General features: G+C 29.3%; 1 protein-coding gene across 1 annotated transcript in view; it reads right to left on the bottom strand.

Annotated features, from left to right (window-relative positions):
• Positions 1-17351, bottom strand: part of Ced-12 (engulfment and cell motility Ced-12) — a 37017-nt gene extending 19666 nt beyond the window's left edge. Inside the window, exons 1-4 of the mRNA XM_075368506.1 lie at positions 16370-17351; positions 14970-15062; positions 10270-10509; positions 2243-2488 (exon numbers count right to left, since the gene is read on the bottom strand). Coding sequence (XP_075224621.1) covers positions 2243-2488; positions 10270-10509; positions 14970-15062; positions 16370-17227 — 1437 coding nt within the window. The 5' untranslated portion in view covers positions 17228-17351. The remainder of the gene's footprint in view (positions 1-2242; positions 2489-10269; positions 10510-14969; positions 15063-16369) is intronic.
• Between the last annotated feature and the right edge of the window lie 605 nt (positions 17352-17956).

Genomic DNA, 17956 nt, shown 5'->3' with positions numbered 1-17956 from the left:
AGTAATTAATATTTGGAGTAGAACAATTTTACATTCAATTATTTTTAATTAATACATGATTCAAACATACAAAAACATCAACAAATAATTAACTGATTTTAATTAAAGCAGCATATCAAATAAAACATACTGGAACTAAATTAAAAACTAAGAAATTAAACAAAAACTTACAACTAATATCATAGCTAAAATCTCTTTAAAAAAAACACTTAAAACTAATATCACAGCTATAAAATTAAAATTTAAACTAAATGTAAAACTAAAAACATAATGTTTAACAAAAGTAAAAAGAATATAATAAAGTCTAAAAAGGGTGTAACAGGCCCCAAGTTCATCTCAAGTTTTACAGAAAAAGGTATACACTAAGATAATAAGATGTTGTATATACAGAGATTTGTGATATCCACCTTAATTAATCCACTTATAATTTTGTGAAATAGTCTGTCTGTTCAAAAATAAATGGTATTTTAATAACTTTCTGTCATCTGTATTTTTAATTGCGAGGACTAATGAAAATTTGGTGTAAAGGGATCGTTACAAACATTTTGGGATGTTCTTTGTTAAGTTAAAAATCTGAATTTTATTTTGTTTTCATTTTCATCATAAATTATGGTTTATAGCTCCTTCAAAAGCTTACAAACTTATGGTATAACAGTTTCTTAACTTTGCATTTCTAGATAAGGACTTTTTGTTAAAGAAATGCATTTTTAAAAGATTTGATTACTTTGAGATTTTTAATTTCCTTTTTAATACATTATCACTGTCTTCCTTCAATACACAGTTGATTGGAATAGATGAGAGAGGCCATCTAATTGATTGGTGAAAGGTCATCTCCTTGGCAAACATTTGTATTTAACAGGAACGTTTTTTGAAATTTTTTCCATAAATTTTATTTTAGGTCATAGTTTGATGCTTGATGATCAAGGCTATGCAAAAAAACAATTTTTTTGCATACATTATAAATTTAAATATTTAGCAATTAACATCTTTAAAATTTATTTTATTATGTAATTATTTTATTTATTATTTTTACATCACTACTATTTGATAAAATTATTATTTTTATTTAATAATATTGCTAGTATAACCTTTTTATTTATAATTTTGAAGTTTGATCAGATTTTCTAAGTTTCACAAGAAAAACCAAGATTTTTCTTGAAAGTCCTGCAGTAATTCTGTTTTGTAATTCAATGTTACAAAGAATATATCCAATTGAATAAAATATCTATATTACTTGTTTTTGTTGTTTTTTTTAGGATATTCTTAGTTCAATATGTGTAAACATTTCCTTTATTTTATTTATTTGCAATAGAACATTATACAATGTTGATAAAATAACAAAATAAATACCAAATTAATACAATTACATCATTATTTACTCCCCACCAAAGAAAAACTTAAGTGGTGGAAATAGTCTAGTTCATACTAGTAACAATGTAAGAGAACATCACTGGATCAACAATTGTTTGTTTTCACAGTAGTTACAGGCATATGCGAGTGAATTATATAAGTTAAACTTCATATTACTTATAAGAACAAAGAGAATAACAATAAGAAAATTGCAAGATAATAAAGTACATTCAGATGAATTAATTAAATACATAATTAAAATGAAGCTATGCCTAATTAAAAGTTAATCATAAAAAAATGTAACATCTAAAATTATCTACTTTTTAACTCATTTCACTGCACAACTGATGGTTTATTGTTTAATTAACTCTTTATCTTTCTTACCAGTTAACTTTAAATGCTTTAAGGTAAGACATTTTTTTTACTTCAATTAACAGTTTCAATAATTTTATGCCTCTATAAATTTAGTTTAATTGAGCAAAAGTATTATTATTAACAGGAACTTGTAAAATTCCCAATCTCGTATAAGATATGAAGCTGAGAACATAAATTTAAAATCAGATTGATACTAATGAAGATAGAAATTTTTATTGATAGAATATGATTTGCAATTTTAGGTTAGTTTTTAACAAAGCTAACCTCAAGAGTAGATTTAATGTCTGAGGAACTAGTTCTGTAAAAAATAGGGTTATGCTATTTATTTTATTAAAAGAAAATAAATTTATTAAAACACTATGACAATCATATTACTTCATTCTATTTCATACTATTTAATAATGACATTATAAATATTTGTGACAAAACTGACCTTGAATAGGACAAATAATTGATATCTAATGGCACAGGAAATTAATACATTGTAAGACTATAGTTTTTTTTATAATTCTTATACCTTGACAAAATCTTCTGTAGTTGCTCTCATCTCCTTCCATGTTTTATTGAGAAGAACAATACATATACAAAAAAATTCTTCAAAAGGATGATCATGAGTAAAAAACATAGGATAGTAATTCTGCCCATGATCACTAGGCGGTTCACCAATCCTCAAAACATCACATAAAAGTTTTACTAATACAATACTTGTTCTACCAAATGGGCACTCGTGTTCATCTGCTCGGCAGGAGTTCTCAAGAACAACCTACAACCATAATCATCACAAGCATTTAACTATACTTATTTTACAAGCAAACTACATTTCAATTTAAATAAAGTCTAATACACTACAGATAGTTTTAAACCATTCTAATCATATGACACCCAAAGGTTGTCATGCGATTTTTTGGCACGTTAAGTCATATGACGACCTCAGGTCGCAATGCTGCAGTGCTCCATATACATGCAGTTTGTAGCTCATAGATGGCATTGTAATGTATTCTGCAGTGAAGTGGAGACATGTGATTTTCATAAATTCCCTTTCTAGCCTCGCTCACTGCTTCTTATCAAAATAAAATTATCTGTTTGTTTGTATTTCTTTGATGACCTCAGTAGCCATCATGGTGGAGAAAAGGTTTTGTGGTGATGATAGTGACAAAATGTTTAGAAAGTGTTCTAAATAGTGATTTTTCTAATGATGAATAAAAGTTATAGTGATATAGTATTAAAGTTGTAGTGATAGTTCTAGTGAATCTAGTGAGTTTTTTAATTAGTGAGGAAAGCGATGATACTATAGGCCCTTCTAAGCGCGTACATACTGCAACGCAGAAAAAAACAAAGTTATTGGAATTGGACAAAAACTTAAAATAACCCCATTACATATTCCTTTATCGAACATAGTGGCGTTTGTGAATATATATTGAATAAGTCCAAGTCAGATCCACCCTTAAGAACTTCAAATTTTTTTCAGAATATATGGAACCTTTGTTTGATAAAATATGTAACAAAACTAATGCATATGAGGGCAACCTTCAACCAGTACCAACCCCATGAGACTGCAGGCAAAAATGTGAGCCCACTTTTCAATTCATATTCCCTCTACAGAAAAGAAAAAAAGTGACAAAACAGTGAGTTGTATGCTATGGTAGGGGAAAAAGAAGTGAAACTGTATGGCAGTGCAAAAAGTGTGGTGTTGCTCTTTATATAGAAAGATTTTTTGAAGTGTACCACACTCAACAAACATACTAAGGCATCACAGGTGGTGAGTTTACTGTATTAGTAATGTTCATGTAAATTTTCAATGAAAAATCTTTATTGGTTGATTTTATATGATTTTTGTTATGTATTACCGTGTTCTCCAACATACTGCCAGGGAATTTAAATAGGATTTCTAAGTCAGCTGTGTAGGCATTTAAATATGACATTATTGAGTTAACACAATACCCAATTATACTTCAAATTACATGGAAAATGTAGACAACTGTAGTTTGTCTCAAAAAACGGTGCAGCAAATATAAATAGGATTCAGCATGTATGAAACATACCAGTAGTTTAGTTTGAATCATTCTGTCACTCACACAGTGCAATTATTGCTTTACATATAACAATATATGTAAGCTATCACTTGTCTGGAACCATGACATGCCAATGTTAATAAATTAAAAATTTTGTTGAATCATTGGTGTTTAATAACAATAACATCATTTGTAATTCTTCATAAGATTATTCAGTTCAGTGAAAGAATTTCAATTTTTGTTATCGTGTTACTCTTTATAGTACGATACAGTTTTATAGTTCATTTTTATAACAGTTTTATTCAGTCTTATTTTCATTAATTTTAATCTACCATGTGTTTTTTGTGCCAAACAGGTATTAAATATGAATGATTCTGTTGTGAAACATAAATCAGGAAAACCCTTAAGTAGCTCCAAAAAAAAAAATATTCAGCAATTTATATACAACTTTAAAAAAAGAATCCTGAAACTGCAGTTAGAGAAATTGCTCAGAAAGCAAGCAGTGCAACAGTTGTTTGTGAAAGAACAATTTTTAATGCAATAAAGAAACACAAAATTGATGGCAAACATGTTAGCTCTAAAAAGACTTGAAAGCATGTGAAAATAATTGAAAAGTTGGAAAATTTTACTAAAACCACAATCAGAAAATGTTAATTCATTTTATTTCAATAATGAGCTTCCTAACATGAAGAAATATTAATTTTTTTTTTAAACATGGTTTCTCAGTTGATAATTTTTTTTAATAGAACAAAAAATAATTAAAAATTTGATATCCACCTTACCAGCAAAAAAGATCTATTTTCTCAAGATATTTCAGTTTATTTCAGACCATCAGGAGATAAAAATAATATAGTAAGTCAAAAACTAAAATAATTACAGTCATAGTGAAAATAATTACAAGACAATATAGTGAATTCTGGTAGAATTAAGGGAAGCTTTGTTATCAAAAATGATATTTTAGTTGTTTATGATTATTACCTCTTTATATTTGTATTGAGTAATTTATCTTCTTTAAAAATTTTTTGTTCATTAATTAAATTATTATGGTTATTACAGTGTGAAATTTTTCTAAATTATGTCTATTAAAATGATTATAGGAAATATCTAAATTTTTTATAAAATTATTTTGTTTGTATGTATGACCATTATCTAAGAGTGTTAGCAAAATTGGAACTTTTGGGGTATTGCTTTTAGTACCATCGATGTGTTCTTATGCGCATATGGAAAATTTATGGTTGTTATAATGATATACATCATATCTCAATCTTTACAATTTAGACTATACACACCTTGTTTATTAAATTTAGAATTTTTAATATTGAATGTTTTATTATAATTATTATTAATATATTTAATTAATTTATTATTTGTAGTATATGTCAGTATTGTTAATTTTTTCTGTGGCGTGTATTCATTTTTTATATATATTTTTTTAGTTTTTTCTGATAATTTTATATTGCTTTTAAATGATCCTCACTTTTTTGACAATGCTATTATGGGAGATGAAACAAGGATATTCCAGTACGACCCTGAAATGAAGAGGCAAAGTGCCGAATGGCACACCTCGATGTCCCCTCATCCCAAGAAGACTCAAATGAGCAAATCACAGATCAAGACATTGCGCATTGTGTTTTTATACATCAGGGGGATCGTCCACCATGAATTTGTACCTCCCAGGATAGCCGTTAACTCTAAATTTTACGTAGAAGTTCTCAAGAGACTGGGAGCAAGAATCCGAGCATCAGACCAGACATCAATGGCGATTGGAAACTTCACCATGACAACGCACCAGCCCACACTGCCTTCGCCATGGCGCACTACCTGGCCACATCTAACGTGGCAACACTGTCCCAGCCACCCTACAGTCCCAACTTGGCTCCCGCACACTTCTTTTTTTACTAAAGACAAAAAATGAAAGTCCAAATGGTATAACAATAACATAAACCAAATGCCAATTTTAACTAAAGAACACAACAATTTAAATAAAACATGATAATGAAATAAATACTTTTTGCCACTAATTGCATACTATATCAAAGAATAAAATTTGCAAAAATTTACCAAAACTAAGATCTCAATAATTGGCAGAAAATTATAACCTGTTATAATAAGGTAATCAATTTTTCAACATGCTGCCAGTAAAGTTATTATTGGTTTTCGTATGTTTAACTTATAATGCTGTGTTTACTGGTACGTTTTTACAATGCTGGAGAAACCTAAAATCCATATTTTTAAGAACAGATGATTTCAACATTGTATCCCAACATAATCTAAAAAAAAAACACATTTTTAATCATAAGTTCAATATCAGTGAACCAATTTTTATTTTATTTGTACCAAATTACTTGTCATTCAAACAGCCTTCCAATGAGGTGTTACAAACTACATCATCTCATTTAAAAAAATAAGTTTTCAACCCTTAAAGATTTAAAAAACAATCAAGGGCAAAATTTTGAGTTGATAATTTAAAAAATTATTTTCACAGTTTTAATCTACAGATTATGACTATTTCAAATGGTTTACAAAGTAATATCATGTAATTCTATAGTTATTTTTGTTGGACTGAAATTTAAAAAAAAATACCACCTCAAATAGTTTTTCCTACCTAGCCCAAATTTTTATTTTCTTTTCACCAAAATTCATTATTTTTTTCAGATTATCAATTAATGTAATTAAATGATACCATTGCCATTTAAGATTTTTGAGATGGGGTAGGTGTAGTGGAGAGAGTGGGTTCCACCCTCGGAAAATAATTTTAAAAAGGTTCTCCCCAAGAATAGTGTACATGCTGCAAACAAAAATATGATGGGACTGATAGCTGTTAAAAGATAAATATGGTAACTTTTCAAATGATCACCAGGTATATTAATTAATTAGAAAATATAACAGGATTTTTTAATTATATTTAATTTCTGTAACAACAGAACTTCAAGTATGTATTATTTAAACAGAACAATGGAGTTAAATGTTCTTCTGTCAATAAGTTTGGAATTTGATAGAAGCAGTGATGCTAATAAACATGGACTGTCTGATCATCATGCCTTCTGTTATGTTTAAACAAAGATCAGTCCGCTATAACATATGAAGGCTATTAAATTAGAAATTGAAACAATGTTGCTTCTAAAAAGCAAACACAGTTTTCTGTTTTTTCTAATATATACTACTACCTGATATTCGCATAAGGGACAGATAGTACGCAAAACTTTTAAACCAGACTAAGCATAATCATTTCTGGCATAATAATTAATTTTCCGTAATATTTTTATTTCTTTATCTCAGGTGGTTTCATTCAACAACTACAGAAAAATAAAAATACATCACAATTACAAGACGTTATAAGTTACAAATTATGCCATATTACAGAGTTAAACTAATCCCTCAAATAGACAGCAACATTTTATCAAAACATGCTTTTTAATCTGCTCTTACATTAGTATATTGCAATGGAGATTTTATTAACTCTCTATAAACTTTTTATACCCACAGTCATTATTAGATAATAACATTTATATAAAATTAATGTACTTCTTTTTTTAGACTGAAATACATTACCCTTTTCTAAAAGTAGTATTTTCCATTTTTCTTACAATTTTAAATCTATATTGTAGTTAATATTCTTCTTATGACAGAATATGATAAGTTTTAAATTATTAAAGTATTAAACTATTTTAAATTCTTCAAATTAATGAAACCTGCTCTTTCAAAGAGCTTTTAGAGCTAATTATTAGCACTTTCATCAGTGTCTTTGAAACACTGTTATCAGAAACTCAAATATATCAAATATTATTTATATATATATATATATATATATATATATATATACATATTTTTTTTAAATTCATATAATTCATTAACATAGTTGATGAAGAAATACCACTCAGTGGTATTGACCACTGTGCTAATTAAATTCAAAAAATAAATATATTGTATTACATTTTTTTGGTTTTTCTGTTACTGTGTTTTAGTGGTGAAGTTTAAAGTTTGGAGTTTGGTGGTGAGGTTTATGTGTGTAGTGTCTATATCTGTTTCTTGTACCTATGAGTAAATGTGTGTCTATAGTCTGTTTAATGTGGCATTTGTCCAATCACTGCAAATTTAATTATAAATTTCAGGATTGCTATATTCATCAATGTGTTAGTAATTTTGAAAGAGACAAAGTAATCTTATTTTCTGAAAATGTTGACAATTTTGTGTATCTGTTGGTTGATGCATATTTCCTGTCTCAAGGTATATTTTTGATTTCGTCTTGTATTTTATGCGGCAAGTTGTCTATGTGTGACAATTAGTAGCTATCAATTTGTGCCAGATGTTTTACTAGGTATTGAGTTCTTCTATTTAGTTTTGTCTGACAATAGTGCATGTATGTTAGGCGATATAGCATCTGTAAAAAAGTTGTGTTTACGCTGTGAGTTGCAAGTAAGTGTCTACATTTTAGTGGGTAATAAGTATGTTTGTCGTCTATTTTGGATTTGGATACAAGGAATGTGTAACTTTGTCTTGCATTTCCTTTATACATAAGAATGATATTGCAGTACAGTAATGCTAGTATAACATTTTGTTCATGTGTTTCTCATTGAGTACGGAGTGAAAAAATATCAAAAAGTAAATTTCTATTTTCAACCATGATCATGTCAACTTCAGCATGAATACAGAAGACTGCTGATAAATTCAGTTTGACTCTTTACGACAGAATTATACATCACTTTTGTTATGATCAATTTTGTTTTCTTTTCAATTTATTTATATCATGTACCAAAATAAAGTAGATGAGTACAGAATTTACTTAGAAGTAAATCGATACCCATGTCACATAATCTGCTGAATAAAAGTCACTGTAGTACTCCCACTTTCTTCTTTTAATCCATTTTTAATTTCTATGAACCACAAAAAATACATATCACATTAACACACTGTGATTGTGTGATTTATAAAATAAAAGCAAATCAAAATGTTCATTAACATGAAATTCAGTCTGCGATACATTTCTTGGGTGCAAGGAACGTTAAACTAGGTGAAATTACCAAAACATTTATGAAATTTATGTAAAGCATGAAGGAGTAACTCAACAGTATGGAAAGGATGCTACTTTTTAATGAAGGATGCAAAAATATAAACAATGATGAATAGAGTGGGGTCACTATTGTTAGTAGCAATTTTGTGTGTACAGCTTAAGAGAGAATTAGTAATTTAGAGGATTTCTACATTTTTCAAAAATTACACGTACACTTCTTCACAAACTATTTCTGGAAAACTCAACTATCAGAAATTGTATACATGCTAAAGATGCTTACGGAACAACACAAAATGAAACAGCAGCAATGCGTTAGCCTTTTTTACACAACTCAAAGTGTAAGGCAATGAATGACATCTAGAGATATTTAGTCAGTGGAGAAAAAGAGCAGGTATCATAGATGACTCCTTATTTGAAACAACAGCCCACAGAGCTGAGGCACACTTCATTACCAACAAAGATAAAATTCAAGCAAATATTTTCCATTGGAAGATCATGTGCACAATGTTTGGGAATAAAAATGGAGTTTTACTAGTAGATATTTTGTTTAAAAAGTTTTGCAATTAATGCAGACTCTATTTGCAAAATATTTAAGATACTAAAGTTTACCAGAGTTGTGTTGATTCATGACAACGCCCATCCACACTAGCTATCACAATGTAAAATCATCTTGACCTTTGGCATGGAATAATACCATAATCCACCCTACAGGCTAAACTTTATTGATTAGCAGTTCCACAATCTGCCAACTGCTAAGTCAATTAAGCTGTTAAAACATGGTTATTATCACAAATAACAACTTTCCAAAACATGTGTTTCTTTTTCTGTAGCCTTCAGAACCACATTACTTCAGTGGATGATATCTATGAATGTAGGCTTGTACATTCTCATGTCGTCAATTCCTGAGACATGTGGTTAACTGAAACCCAACCACCAAAAAACACCAGTATCTAGTATAAGTAGGTCTTAGTACTATGTACTAAGACCTACTGTTATAGGTACAACTAATCTATGTTATACCTATACTTAGGTATATGTAATCTAGTATTCAAATCCGTATAAAAATAACTGCCTTTACTAGGATTTGAACCTTAGAACTCTTGACTTCAAAAGCAGCTGATTTGTGATGACGAGGTCACTACTGGATCAACCCGATGGGTTAGGTACACCACAACATCTGTAAAAGTACAGACTAAGGTGTGTATTTCAAATAGCAATAAAAACTCTTTGTAAGTTTTTTTTTTGCAGTCCATTAGAACTTACTATGTGGATACTTCTTGAACTTAATACTGCAAATGCAAGAAAAATGTATTATTAAATCAGCTAAAGTTTAAATTTTGTACAACTATATAGACATGAGATGAACAGAGAAACAATATTTTACAGGAATTTACTAGGATCTAAAAATAAGTAGAATATTAACATTCAAACAACTAGGAAATATTTTTAAAAAACCCTAAATAAAAGACAAAAAATGTTAAATAAATAGCCCCAAGCGATAAATACAATGAATCAAATTACCTTTGTGTAACTCTCAGTATGATTACGTGCAAAATAAATCATACAATCTAGCGCCAACATACCAGGAGGAGCTTCAGTAAAATCTAAAGCTGGATTTATATCATATTTAAAACCAAGTTTCTTATAATCCTTTGCAAATACACCCATCTGCCTACGAACTGTTGTGTCTGTAGCATTCATGCCTTCAGTATCAAATGCTATTCTTCTAAGTTCTTTGATTTTATCATGTGCATCTTGATCCTAAACAGGAAATAAAAATAAATTAATAAGAAAATGCTAAATCAGATCTAAATTTTTGTAATTCTTTGCTAAGGTGAGGAAGGGCATCTATATTAATATATACTTTTTTTTTTGTCTTCAGTCATTTGACTGGTTTGATGCAGCTCTCCAAGATTCCCTATCTAGTGCTAGTCGTTTCATTTCAGTATACCCTCTACATCCTACATCCCTAACAATTTGTTTTACATATTCCAAACGTGGCCTGCCTACACAATTTTTCCCTTTTACCTGTCCTTCCAAAATTAAAGCGACTATTCCAGGATGCCTTAGTATGTGGCCTATAAGTCTGTCTCTTCTTTTAACTATATTTTTCCAAATGCTTCTTTCTTCATCTATTTGCCGCAATACCTCTTCATTTGTCACTTTATCCACCCATCTGAATTTTAACATTCTCCTATAGCACCACATTTCAAAAGCTTCTAATCTTTTCTTCTCAGATACTCCGATTGTTCAAGTTTCACTTCCATATAAAGCGACACTCCAAACATACACTTTCAAAAATCTTTTCCTGACATTTAAATTAATTTTTGATGTAAACAAATTATATTTCTTACTGAAGGCTCGTTTAGCTTGTGCTATTCGGCATTTTATATCGCTCCTGCTTCGTCCATCTTTAGTAATTCTACTTCCCAAATAACAAAATTCTTCTACCTCCATAATCTTTTCTCCTCCTATTTTCACATTCAGTGGTCCATCTTTGTTATTTCTACTACATTTCATTACTTTTGTTTTTTCTTGTTTATTTTCATGCGATAGTTCTTGCGTAGGACTTCATCTATGCCGTTCATTGTTTCTTCTAAATCTTTTTATTCTCGGCTAGAATTACTATATCATCAGCAAATCGTAGCATCTTCATCTTTTCACCTTGTACTGTTACTCCGAATCTAAATTGTTCTTTAACATCATTAACTGCTAGTTCCATGTAAAGATTAAAAAGATTTAAGATTTTGGCTATAAAATGTGTATATTGTGAACGATTGATCATAATTTTTTCGCTTTTTTGTTATTTTTGGTAAATATCCATGAAATAGCAGTGACTGTGGACTTAAAAAAAGGTGATAATTTAAATATCAAAGAAAAACTTTCCATTTTACAGCATTAAGATAAATTACCAAAAATGAGTGTTTAAAGAAGCAGTGTAATTTTAAAATTTCAGCACACTTTTTCTAAAAGTTTAACACTATTAAATATACTAAAAATCAAATGAAAACTTAAATTTTAAGATAAATTGCAACATTAAAAATAAATCAGTTTTATTTCAAATTAAAAGTAGTTCACAACATCTATGAACATGTGAATGTGGAAGATACCATGATGCAACAACAAAAAGCTGAAGAACTCATAAGAAAAGTGGATAAAAATCCCATTCTTTGTCATCGTGAAGGGTTTGTTTTCACCATTAAAAAAATTTTTTTTATAAACAATAGTGTAACAGGTGAAAGTTTGATTGAAAACAAGCGGCCCAAAAATTTATTTATTCTCACCATGTAATATTTATGCTATCTTTTGTGAAAAGAAGTTGTATACCTTTCTGAAGGTATGGTTATAAAAGTCAGAAAATACAAACCCGCTGCTGCAATAACATTTTTCAGTTGTTATCTTGTCATACAGATCAAAAATGTCCACATTAAATGGTTTCTGCTGTATTCGGGGAGCCAATATTTGTTCCTGGGTTGTTATATACCATGAATCTTGAACAAAAAAAGCACTCACTGGCACATTTTTTTCAGTGTTTGCTTATAATTCATCAAATACTGATTTTAGAGCTTAAGGTATACTTTTTACACACCATAAAACATTTACAAACAAAGCACAGGTTACTGGTAAAACTGTTAAACCTATTAGAACTTTCTAAAGAAACATGAAAGCCATGTTAATCTACAAAAAACATACTACATTTTAAGCTCAATATTTTAGCCTATACTGAAGGAAATAGAACAAAAAATATAATTAAAAATCTAAGATATATTAACACAAAATCTCAACTCTGAAATTAAGTATTTTTAGGGAACAGATACTCACTTTTTTCTTTTTTCAAAGGCTTTACAGGAGACAACCTCCTGAGAAAGTCTGTAACCTACAAATCATTTCTTTACATTTCACACATCCTTGATATTGTAATTTGCAAAAAATTGGTTATATTCAAACTGAAATAACTCAAAAGGAACACATAACAAAGATATCTAATTATGTATTTAAAAGGTTTAAAAAATATTCTTTTTACTTTATTAGAAATTTTAAAGTAGTATAGTTCAAATTAATATACACCTATTGGTAGTATATAAATTTCACCAAATAAATTCAATCATACTTCAGGGATAACTATACTTTATACCTCAACAGAAGAGGTACAAGCAAACATTTGTTGCTGGTACATCTTCTTTAGAAGTGTACCCTTTCTTTAAACATGTCAAATATTTTCTTCTTTTACAGAAGAAAAGACACTTTTAAGAAAATTCAACAAACAACATCTATAAGCCCTACAGAAATTCTGTGTAATATGTATTTGAAATCTACACAGCATTCAGTGAACTCAGCAGTTGCTGATAACTATGAAAAATACATTTCTGTACATTCCTGATACATTCTTTCATCCACATGCTCAGAGTACTTCATTCCAGAATTCCAAAGATGAGGGAGTATGGGTAATAATTTGTGTTGAAGAATTAATATGATTAAAATTCACTACAACTATTAGTTGTAACTCCAACATCAGCGAAAAATTCTGTTCAGAAATAATTCATTTATTTACTTCAGGTACTTCTTAAATAGAAAAAAGATAATCATAATGGTTTCAATTTTGAATGTAATTCAGTTCTTGTTAAAAAAACATTATGACTAATTGTGTGACATGAAGACTAATCTGTATTATCCCCAAAAAATATTTTATTTTATTATGTTTTACACAGATTAATGTGGTTTTTGTTTGAACTTTTTATCTTAGAAATTAATGAAGTAAATGAAGTTTCCACAAACATTTATTTTTTTCAATATGCATTATGCATGATACAATAAATAAATTGAAAATGTATTTAACCAACAATTTAACAATTTAAAAAATTACTAAGTTATATTCAATTTTATTTATTTTACAATTAATAAAGAACCATGGCTTTTATCATTGTTACATAAGTCACTGTGCATTGCTACCAAAAAAAGTAAAGAGAAAAAGATTATCTTTGAGTGAATTGGACATTTCCTACTAGGAGTGGTTTAGGAATATAAATTAAATCCAAATATCAACTTTTTAATAAAAAATAAGAAAACAAAAAGCAGTAAATATTGCACATATACATCCACATCAAATTTCATAAAAATTTATCAAACCAATTGGCAAGTAGCTCAGTACACAAATAGACATCATTGTGAAAATACTTGTGCATTGTCGTGGATCAAAACCATGCAGGACGAGTGTGTGCCTCTTCATTTGTTCTGGATCGCTCTGGAGGCGACATAAAGATTCACAATAAACTTCCTTTGTTATTGTTCTCTTCTCCTTCATAAAGTCCACCAGCAAGATACCTTTAGTCCCAAAAAAAAAAACTTTAGCCATTGTTTTCCTGTTGTTCAGTGTCTGTTTGAACTTTTTAGGCTTGTTTGGAGAAGTGTGCAACCATTGCTTAGTCTGGTCTTTGGTTTCTGGATTATCATTCTGGATCCAAGTCTCATCACCAGTAAAGACAGACTTTAAAAACTCTTCCCCCCTCATTATCATAACGTGTGAGAAACATTAAAGCTGATGCCATTCGCTGTGTTATTTGATAAGTGATGATCACATTTTGTGATCATCACTTATCAACATTTTTGGCACCCAACATGCATACAGTTTCCTGTATCTAGGTCTTTAGTCACAATTGTGTACAGAGAAGACCTAGTAATTTCTGGGATTTCTAAGAGTTCACTCAGAACATCATAAACCTCCGTTTGTCACAGACAAACTCATCAACATGTTCAACCAGATGTAAAGTAGCAATGGACATGCGTTCTTTCCCCCTTCTGTAAATTTCCTAAACCATTCCCGTACACTACCATCAATCATGAAGTTTTTACCATACCCTAGACTCATTATGCGATGGATTTCAGCAGTGCTACATTCTTCTGTTGCAGAAAACATATCACACTCGATGGGAGCGTCAATCGTAGCGACCATATTCAATTGCCTGTAGCTCAGCTCAATGTAATTGAGCTGGCAATGGCAGAGGTTGCAGTGGTTATATAGGGTGTAATCACACGATGTGCAGACCTGGCTCCCACCTATCTCTTGTTTACTTAGATGTACAATCGGAGGTTGAAAAAAAATCCACAACTGCTTATCAGAGACAACATTGTTTACTCAAGAAACTAGAATAGAGTACATTGAGTCAGACAAAATACTTAGAACAATATCACCAACAACAAAATTATAACATAATTTACTTCACCTGAGAATCTAATGTTTTATTCATTCTCTGTTCTAGCAATCCAAATATGTACGTTTGCAACACATAAAGCTGATGAGCCATCTCTGTTCCCACCTATTTAAAAAGAAAAACAGCATAAAAATTCAAAATAATTTTTATTCTATATCAATTTTTAATGTTATATTCATAATTAGAGTATTCAGAAATGCACAGCAAAAATGCATCTTATCATTCTTGTGTAATCTGAAAAAAATTCCACCTTGTTTGTTTATAAACTTTCCACGCAATTAAACATTACAAATCTATACACCATGACATGAAATAATTATTTTATCATCAATATCTGGAAATAAATGTTAAGTTTTGTAAATGGGTGAAGTCAGTTTGAAGTTTAATTTATTTATTTCAAATAATCTTATGTAAAGGTTTGACTACTGACTGTGAGTTTTCTCCTTTACATGAAACTTAAAGTTACTTTTCACAGCTTACCTCAATTTGAACTCTGTTACGTTATAAAGATTTTGGTTCCTTAATATGAGTGGTTATCCAAAATCAAATGATAAAAACTTATTAATTACTGCAATAATCGATCTTTTTTAGTCATAGATTAATAAACAGCACTTTTGGGAATTGTTAAGAGCAAACCCCCAACTTTTTTTTTATATTGTTAAACATATATTGAGAACTGAATTCCAGTATTTACCTCAACTGGACTGTAAAATGTAAGAAAATTAAAAATTCTACTCTTAAAATAGCTTTACCTCTTTAAAAGGTTCAGCAAGAAGCCAAGATGTGTTACACATAATGTAAGGAGTTATCATGTTTTATTTTCAAGCATTTTTTTAAGATTATAAATAGACAAATACAATTAAATAATACACATTCAATAGTTAATCTCACCTTACCAGCCAGCAGCAAACAAAAACAGTTATGTACAATGTAAAAAACCATTGCAACTACAAGATTCCATATGTTTTCATCCAAAAAATATATTAGAATAAATTTAGTATCATCTAAATAAATAAGCAACAGACAACTTTAAACACTAAAAATAGAAATGTATTTTTTTTGAAATTATAATTATTTAAATAATTACACTGAATCAGTTAACACAGAGTGGAATGATAAAGTGTGATTACTGTTTAAACAACTTTACAGTCAGTAAAACCTGTAGTACACATCTAGAAGTCCATTGATGAAGGAACTATACAATACCTTCCAAAATGTTGTTGGAGGTAATTCCATGAATTCTGGGTAATTATTAATATATTTTAGCATAAAGTTCACAGAATGCCAAAAATACAATAAAATTAATATTATAAAACCTAAAAAATTTTGAAGATTTTAAATATATTTAATCTATATTCAAGATGGAAATAAACCGGCAAGTATTCTATAAAAAAGAATAGCACTCCACTCACCTGCCCTCCAGCTGGGTGAATCACACTTCCCATAATTATATTTCGAACCTGCTTTGAGCAAAGAGCAGCCGCAATTTCTTTCTTCTTTTCTTGATTTGCCTTTTGAAATAAAGCATTGATTAATGCAATGGCATTCTGCTGAATAACTGGACTTTGTGTTTGCAAATGTGTTATAATGTTAGTGAAAGCAACTTCTTTTTCTACTTGTCCATACTTCCCTGAACTATTTAAAACAATGCTTTCAAGAATTGAAAGTGACGCTTTCACGACTCTACTGTCCTGCGCAGAAGATGGATTATTAACATAACTAGCAACAGTGTTTATAAAAGGTGTTTCTAATATATCCCAAGATACAATACCATGGTCCATTAATTCAACAAATGACATTAGTGAATGTGCTAACATTTCACCTTTACACTTTGCTTTTTCAATAAGATTAATAATCAGTGCAAGACCCTGTTTGTTTATAAATTCCAGAGCAAATGTTACATCTGTACTCAACTTGGATAATTTTTGTAAAGCTGTAATTTTTTCCTCATTGGATCCAGAATTCAGCTTCTGTAATATGTCATGAGCAGTTCTAGATGGAGAAAAAGTTAACCTCAACACATAACCATTTTTAATTTCGTTTCTATTCTTTTCCGTAATGTAATTTTGATTATTATTTTCAGAAAATTGCAACGCATACTGATCTGGTTCTGTTAATCCCCAACCATTGCATAATTCCTGAATTGTAGCTGCCAGCGGTTGCGTCTGTTTGAATTCTATAAGCTGAGCAACTTGGTCTTGCATTTCTACAGCAATCTTCACTACATTTGTATCCCTCATTGCCGGCATTTTTGTCACTTTAGTGTTCATCTGTTTATACCAAAAACACCACTTCAACTAAAATAAAGAAAAAAATAAATAACTCCTTGAAACACTAATCGTTAATTTAGGGATCAATAAATAGTAAATTGACAATCAGCTGTTTCATTCACAACCCAATGATCAGTTGTAACAACGCACACTTCTAATAACTTCGTACTGAGTAAAAATTCAGTAAATTTTATAAAGAAGACTTATTTTCTCTCTATTAATACTGCTATACCTTTTTTCAATAAATAAAAAATGTGTATGTCTATTTTAACAATAATATACTTGATATTCTCACATAAAGCATTATTTGTCAAAAATCTTACATATCTGTAACCAGTCGAAAACAGCAAGCAATATATAGTACATAGTTGCAAATAACAAATATCAGTAGTGTAAGAGTACATATAGCTGGTATTTCTCTGTGCCGACAGAGGGCTCTTGAATATTACTTATTTTTATTATTTATCTTCTCCAATTCGAGTTATATATATTTCGAGGAAAAAATTTAATATACTTAAATACAAATTTTATACCCAAATTAAGGTAGGAAAAAGAAAACTACACAACATGAATTTAATAAATAGACTACAAATATTGTTAGTCTTTAAATGTGAATTTTGTTTGATAATTACCTTGTAACATAAACAATAAAAATAAAAGCAATTAAATGTGTGTATACAAAATATATTATTTTTGAAAGTTCTTTAATTAAATTTTAAAGGTTGATAG

Source organism: Lycorma delicatula, chromosome 6 (assembly GCF_047948215.1).
Source record: "Lycorma delicatula isolate Av1 chromosome 6, ASM4794821v1, whole genome shotgun sequence".
NCBI lineage: Eukaryota > Metazoa > Arthropoda > Insecta > Hemiptera > Fulgoridae > Lycorma > Lycorma delicatula.
This window is presented reverse-complemented; position numbering and strand designations above follow the sequence as displayed.